Source organism: Lactuca saligna, chromosome 8, assembly GCF_052625555.1.
Source record: "Lactuca saligna cultivar CGN05327 chromosome 8, ASM5262555v1, whole genome shotgun sequence".
NCBI lineage: Eukaryota > Viridiplantae > Streptophyta > Magnoliopsida > Asterales > Asteraceae > Lactuca > Lactuca saligna.
In genome coordinates, this window is record NC_136424.1 from 214,531,797 (window position 1) to 214,539,994 (window position 8,198).

At 37.2% G+C, this 8,198-nt stretch overlaps 1 protein-coding gene across 1 annotated transcript; it reads left to right on the forward strand.

Annotated features, from left to right (window-relative positions):
* Positions 1-3,061: 3,061 nt before the first annotated feature.
* Positions 3,062-3,508, forward strand: LOC145010483 (zinc finger BED domain-containing protein RICESLEEPER 2-like). The gene has a single exon (XM_078969018.1). It carries the CDS (start codon positions 3,062-3,064, stop codon positions 3,506-3,508), a length of 447 nt encoding a protein of 148 aa, XP_078825144.1.
* The last annotated feature ends 4,690 nt before the right edge of the window (positions 3,509-8,198 follow it).

An 8,198-nucleotide genomic window follows, 5' to 3' on the forward strand; every position in this document is an offset into this window, starting at 1 on the left:
ATGGGTAGATGTGGAAGGTAGTATGGGTCTGTACTACTGAAAGCAGATGACCCATACTCAAAATAGGGAGACTTCTAGAGGTTCTAAGTAGCATATTGAGAGGGGATAACATCGTTCTGGTACCATGATTCATAGCAGATTGAGAGGAGATAACATGGTTCGGGTACCATGATTCATAGCAGATTGAGAGGAGATAACATGGTTCGGGTACCATGATTCATAGCATATTGAGACGAGATAACATGGTTCGGGTACCGTGATTCGTAGCAGATCAAGAGATGATTGCATGGTTCGAGTACCATGATTTGTGGCAGGCGGTGCTTATGGTTTTACCAGTTATCCTATTATGAATGATTAGATTGAGATCAGGTGTGATAGAGTGTGTAGGGTTGTAAATGAAGCAAACTTTTGTCAAACTGTTCATAATTGTTCGGTAAAATTTCCGTTTATGTTCGTTTATTTAATAAACAAACAAACTTGAACATGATATATTGTTCGTTTAGTTAAACAAACAAACATGAACAACGGTGTCGTTCATTCATTTATGTTCGTGAACGCGCAGTTATGTTTGTTTGTTAATGTTCATTTATGTATGTTTGATTTTATATATAGTAATTCATTAAATTCATATGCATATCTATGGTAATTCATTAAATCCTTATAACAAATTCTTTTAGTAATTATTCATTAGATAGATAAGGAAAACTAGGAAAATTAGGAAAAGTGATATGTAAATCGTCAAACGCATCGAGAAAATCAATGAAACTTCTAAGCAACTGTTCATCGACTATCATAAAAAATAAATCGTTCCATGCAATCGACTGTTAATAATTGATAACATAGAGATTCTACAGGGTAAAATTCTCATTCTCCTTTCTTTTTCACTATGTTTTACGATCCAATTTTTTGGGGTTTCGTTTTTTATTCACATATTAACTTGAAAACTAAGAAAATACCATGTGTATTTAAGCTAATTCCACGATTCAATTGTTTTATTAAAAGTCTTCAAAGTTCAAATTGGTGCTTGCTATATCAATGTTGATTGTGGCCATGTGCTTCCTATCCCCATCATTTCATTCCCTTTGCCTAATTGGCATATATATTGTTACTATAAGCCTATAATTCTATTTATTGTCCTTATCTTTGGTTTATTTATTTATTAATTTTAGAAGCACCAAAGATTTTAAAGGCATAAAAGCGTATTTACATGGATGCACCATAATTGTAAAAACAATAAAGTTTTTTAAGTTTCCTAAGAACTCATCTATATAACGATGAGAAACATGAACTTTCTCATAATAATTTGCATAGTTTTTCAATCTTGGTGCTAAGATAATCTATCAGTTTATTGTAGATGTCTGATATTAATGGGAGTGCACAACCTCTATTTTATAATGAACCATATTTAAACTCAACAAAATTTGATTCAAATGCAAACTCTCTAAGAATGGAAAATTCTCTAGATGTTATTGTTATTGATAGTAACATAGGAGAAGAGGTTGCAAAAGTAGTAGATGTGGCTGGTGTGCAACAATCAAATGCAACAAACAATGAAGAACATCCTCCATATGCTAGAAGGAAAAGAAAGAAGACTTCAGAAGTGTGTGAACATTTTCATGTAATAAAGTTGGCTGATGGACCTGAAAAGTGTGAATGCATCCACTGTGATGAGAAACTAAAGAAGTTTAAGGAGGGTACCACAACACAACTGCTTAGGCATGTTGCTGAGTGCCCAAAACCAGTTAAATTTGAAGGTTTTACCTAGAAAATCAGATAACTCGATTTCGGTCCAAAATTGGAAGTTCGATAATTCTAAGATGAGGGAGGTTATTTCTCACATGATCATGGTTCATGAGCTACCGTTTAATTCTTTTGAGTATGATCTATTTAATGTTGTGATGAAGGAAGCTAATCCAACATTTAATAAGATATCGCGTGCAGTAGTTAGACAAGATAGTGTATCTAGTTATGAAATTGGAAAGAAAATAATTTAGAAGTTATTTAATATTGTTGATCGTGTGAGTATCACAACTGATATGTGGACATCGTGTCAGAATATTCATTATATGGTAGTCACATGCCACTTTGTAGATCCTGAATTTAAGCTTCACTAGTTCTTATTGGCTTTTATTGATGTGCCTCCACCATATGCTGGAGTTTATATCTATGCCCTTCTCTTTAAATGTCTCAAAGATTGGAATATTGAGACAAAGGTTGCTAGTTTGACGGTCGACAATGCCAAAATGAATGATGTGGTAGCTAAGAAGCTAACTGAAAAGTAGAATCTTCAAAAGAAGCTTGTTGTTAGTGGTAAGTTGTTTCATGTGTGGTGTTGCTCACACATTTTAAAATTTTTAGTTCAAGATGGATTGTCAGAAATTAGGGACATAATTTACAATGTCCGTGAGAGTGTGAAACATGTTAATGCCTCACCGGGCCAACTGCATGTATTTAGTGAAATTTTAAAGAAATTATCCATGTCAAAGAAGCTTTGATCTTAGATGTAAATACCCGTTGGAATGAAACATATGCTATGTTGTCTACGACCTCGGAGTTTAAAGAGGTATTTGTGAATTATGCCGAAAGAGAATGTACTTACACCACTTTGTCGACCGATGAAGACTGGAAAAAGGTCGAAGATGTTTGCTCGTTTTTGGCACTTTTCAACGAGGCTACAAAATTAATTTCAGGTATTAATTTATGTTTCATCCTTATGTATTTAGCTTTCCTTATGTATATATTTATCTCATCATATTAATTTATGGCATGATAAGTTAAAATTGAAAAAAAAAAAAAAAAGAACCAAGAATGTTATTTAATTTTTTAATATAACTAATTGTTTAAGACTTTATCTGTTGAAGATGCATTATTAAAATACAATGTTTCATCCTTACTTCTTTTGGTTACTTTCAAAATAAAATCATTTAATATTTACTAATATGGATTTCTTTTACACACAGGCTCAGAGTATCCTACATCAAATATATGTCTTCTTGAATTATTTGGGATAAAAGATTTTTTGGATGATTTAGTTTTAGATAGGATATAGTACATGATGAAAATGGCAAAGAAGATGAAAATGAAATTTGAAAAGTATTGGGGTACTAGTAATTTGTTGATTTCCATGGCTACAGTTTTGGATCCTAGATACAAGATGGAGTTACTCAACTTCTCGTTTAAGGCCATTTATTCTGCTAACAAGGCTCCTACACAAACAAAACTTGTTCTTGATACTTTAAAAGAATTATTTGCAGAGTATGTTGAAGCTTATAGGGTTGCAAATGTTGTATCATCTTCAAGTACAACTAGTGGTACTGAAAGCAAAGCTCATAAGAATGGTCCAAGCCTTACAACATCTAGATTTGGTAAAAATATCAAAAGTGGCACTGCTAAATACAATCAGCATATTAGAAATGTTGACTTTGTTGCTAGTGTGAAGTCGGAGTTAGACACTTATTTGGAAGAAGCAGGGTACACGGTTGAGCCCGGTGTGGATTTTGATGCCTAAGGGTGGTGTAAAGAGAAAAATCTCAAATTGAAAATTTTATCAAAAATGGCGGCTGATATCTTGGCAATTCTGGTCACTACTGTTGCTTTTGAATCTGCTTTCAGTGTGGGTGGACGGGTTATTGATCCACATCGTTACTCATTAGGAACTAAGATGGTAGATATGCTTATATGTGGAGCTGATTGGTATCGTCAATATTATGGGCTACAAAAAAAAAAAAAAAAAACAAGGTAAATTTCTTACTTTTTTTTTTCAAATTCTGATATTTGTTATGTATAATGATTGTTACTTATTTTCTTTGTTGGCTATAGGAAAATGATGACATTATACATCTTGATATTCCATGATGTTTGAGGATTGATGATTCGTAATGATCTAAAAGGTAAAACCTTGCAATTAGTTGTTATTTATCATTGTTTTAATTGATTATATGATATTGGTGTCTATAAATTGTCTAATAATAGATGGTGATTTTGCACGATGTTATTAAAGATGGAAGTTAAGTCTAAAATTTGGAGAACATATATGGATACGACGAGGCCAAAGTGTTTGTATGCGCAAGTTTGACTTTTCGGGAAGAAATTTGGGTTAAGATGATATTGAAGTTTTCTTTTTGAGTTTTTTTTTTTTTTTTTTTTTTTAATTTTGATTTTTGGATAATTTATATTGTAGGATTTACGTATAATTTTTTTAATTATTTATGGTTACTCGGTTTTATTCATTGTGTTCATTTGTTTATATTCATTTATCCTCCATGGTACTCGTTCAATTATTTTCGTTTATTTTTGTTTGTTTATATTTGTTTGTTTATGTTCATTTAACATCTTAATGAACAAACACAAACAATGTAATTTTCTAAGCAAACAAACACAAACAATAAAATGTGTTTTGTTATATGTTTGTGTTCGTTTGTAGTTCGGTTAAATAGAAACAAACAAACATGAACAATCCATGTTTTTGTTCGTTTTGTTCGTTTACAGCCCTAGGTGTGGGGCCAGAGGGCCATGTTGAACGAGTCTCATTAGAGCATACCTTGAGGGGGAAATCGAGTTAGTGTCCGAGAGATTTTTGTTGAGATGTAAGTTGGAGTCGCAAGACTCAAGGATGAGTAGAGATGATGCTTATTAGAGGATCGGGGTCTGAGTTGAGTAATCGACCTATTGATAAGGTGCCACCTTCTGTAGCAAGAGTTGCGATGTCCCCATTTTCTGAGAGCAGCAAAAAAGATAACGAGCTTCCGATTTCAGAGTGTGGAGGTAAACCCCGTGGGGTAGTAAAGGGGTTGCAAACTTTTCACCAGAGTATTTGGGCATTATGTTTGTTACGAGGTATTTCTAATACCATGAAAGAGTCATTAGTGGGACTAAGATGGAAGAGATTAAAGAGATGCCTTATTGAAGGAGGCATGCTTTTAGCACCAATTTCAAGTGATTAAGAGGAGTATATTGGGGCGGTGGCTCTCGTTTTCTATGTTGTTTATCGACTGTGAGAGTGAGATCTATTGCTTATTGTTGGCTCCCAGGATGGGAGGCTGTTTGAGGAATCATGGAAGAGGTGCGTGATGGTACATTATTTCCAGACTAAGGGTCATGACTAATTTGAATCTGTTGGGGTATCCGGTGGTGTGTCGGTCTGAGGCTTCAAGAAGACTAGAGACAATCACATTGGGAGGATTCTGAGATTTTTTTTCTGGGTTACGGGATATTCGGAGTTGCTTGATTTCCATCGAGAAGATCATTAAATGATTGCATGGTACGTTCCAAGACTCAAGTATGATGCATATGGTGAAACAGTCTATGGAATAGATTGTTGGTATGAAAATTATTGATGGTTCGAACCATGAGTGGCGGAGAATTAAGTATTCTTTTTAAGGGATCAACAATCTATTCAAGTGCGGTTAAAGAAATGGTTATGGCGATCTACGGTGCGGACACATGAGACCTGGGTTGTTGGTGGACGAGGCGAGGTGACAGACGGGAAGATGTATGCGTATGTTTTTAAGAATGGATGAGCGAATCCACGGCAGATGGCCGTTGGTCAGAGACTTTATTGTGGCGAGGGATTTTTCGGGTTTGCAAATGTTGAGTTCGTGTGCGGTTAGGTCGTTGAATTTAGGGTGCAGTGACAGAAATTGCAAGTATAGGTATAGATTGTGATTTATACTCCAGGAGGGACAACCGTTTATTTTTCAACCAATTTCAAAGTCGGAATGAGTAGCATAGTATAGGTAGCGATCAATAGAAGCTGGAGCTTCGGATTTTCGTCAACGTGTTCTGAGTCATTGACGATGCCTCTGTGTTTCGGATTGAGAGATGGAATATACGAGGTTACAAGTGGTGCGAGAGGAAGATCAGTTGTGAGATTTTGAGAGGGCAATGAGGTATCTGAGTATCATGCCGTGAGTATGAGATCAGTGGTTGAGACAAGACATCATAAGGTTATGTGATGGTGTACCGAGGTATCCGAGTATGATGTCCTAAATTTCGGATTATTTTGAGTCTTGAGTTAAGAGATGGCAAGTAGTGTGTCCAGTATCTATGGTTCCAGTGGGAGCCCTTTGGCTACCGACGTCAAGCAAGATTATTTAAGAATGGGTATTGCAGCGAGAAAAGGGGTTTTGTCATGGCGATTGCCGTCAGGAGTAATGATGCTTATTTTTGGATGGGTGTGTGCACCTATCTATGATGAGCCGCAGAGCATGAGTTAGTGAATGCAGTGTCGCGTCGACTTGAAGATGAGATCGTAGGGTGGTAAGAGAAAGTGTTGTGAGACTACGGGGAGTTGTAGCATCCATGAGTTAGTGCGAGAGAGTGTAGTGATATTGTGGGGAGCCGTAATATCCACCAGTCAGCAAGAGGATGCGGGGATACTACGGGGAGCCGTAATATTCACCAAGCAGTGAGAAAGCGTTGTGAAACTGCGGAGAGCCGTAGCTTTTACTAGAAAGAGGGGGAGCATTATGAAACTACGGGGAGCTGTAGTTTTCACTGATCAGCAGGAGAGTATTTTGGGACTGCAGGTAACTGTAGTTTTCATTAGCCGGAGAATAAGTGAGAGAAGCGTTGAGAATCTACGGGGAGCTGTAGTATTCACTAGTTAGAGCATGACACGGAGGAGTTCCTAAGCTTGGGTAGCCTTATCATTTGAGTCCGTGGGAACCTGGTTGTCGTACTAGGGGCGACACTAGGGTCTCCGTCTCGGTCAAGAATTGTTATATCCAGGGTTGACAAGGGATCATCGTAATCGAAAGGGATTATAGAGATGGGGTGTGCATGAATTCGCAAAACTTAGGTCATGAGTTTAGTACCAGGTTGGAAATGAGTGGTTCCAGATTTTGTGGTTGAATCAGACTCTCGAGTTTGAGTTGGAACTAATGGTGTATTGTGAAGGCGAAATGAGATTTCAGACTTAGAGGTGGATTCCTTTTTGAGGGGTATTGTGTGTCAGCTGATGTCTTAGACCTGTGTGCGTCAATTCATTTATAAGGGAAGGACCGCGAGATGTATGGAGCTAATGAGTAGTAGACGAAAGAGGTCGAGGGTGAGACGATTTTAGTTGAGGTTGTAGTATTCGCTTGTGGTAAGGCAAACTTCATGACTTGTGTGTCACACTGGGCCGAAATAGTTAGTATGAGAAGGAAGTCAGTGAAATGTTTTGGGGTATGCAATGGGTAACCTTTGGAGGTTCAACTATTGGGTCGGGAGATGACATAGTGCTCAGTGTTAAATAGGGATATTTGAGAAGGGAGCTGGGGTTTATGATTGTTAGGTGTCAGAGGATACTTATGAGATAGCAAGATCTTTGCTTATGTCTGAAGACATGGTGTTGAGAATTCATTTTTCAGATGGGTTTTGATTGCAGTACAAGGGATGGGTCCCTGGTATGATGTGATCCTTTCATTCCTTGGTGTATGAGCTGGATTGTTTAATATGTCTGGTATGAGTGATCGGTAGCAAATTTTGGGCATTGACTTGATCTATCATTCGTAAAGAGAGAATCATAGTGGTTGTAAGTTATCGGGGTCTGTTATTTGAGGAGCGAATAACATGGTGATATCTTGAGAGGGCGGTCTAGCGGTAAGATAGTCCACTAGAGTTTCATATTCTAGAGAGGCAGAAGGGGTATCGTAGTGGCAGAAGGGTATGTCCTTTTTCTAGGTTTGAGAGTTCTTGTTTGGATTCGGGTGTTCACGGAGGAAGATATCCGTGTGCTATGAGAACCTTTCGCTGGTGCTTTCAGTTTATTGGGTTCGATCAACATGTTGTTAAGGAGCGATTTCGAGGGCGAAATCTAATTCAAGTGGGGGAGAATTGTAGCATCTGGATTTTCAGGTATATTATTGTGTGAGAAATTCTTAGATTTATGGAGTGACTCAACAAGTTATGAGTCCAAATCATCGAGTAGAGGCGAGTTATTTGTGTGGGTTTAATGAATGGACTCGACGAGTCAAGAAGCTAACTCATCGAGTAGGTGTTGCACAGTGAAATCTTAATTTTATGGGTTTATGTCCTATTTAAAGGGCCTTAAGCCCTCATTTCTGCCTTCCTTATCTCCATAGAGTTCTATGAGAAACCCTAGATCGGGTCCATCCTTTTTGAGAGAGAAAGAGACAAATTTGGCTGTTTTTGTGCAACTTTGGGAGAAGATTTGGAGAGCATCTTGGCTTGCCCCAGAAAGGGATGTTTGGATC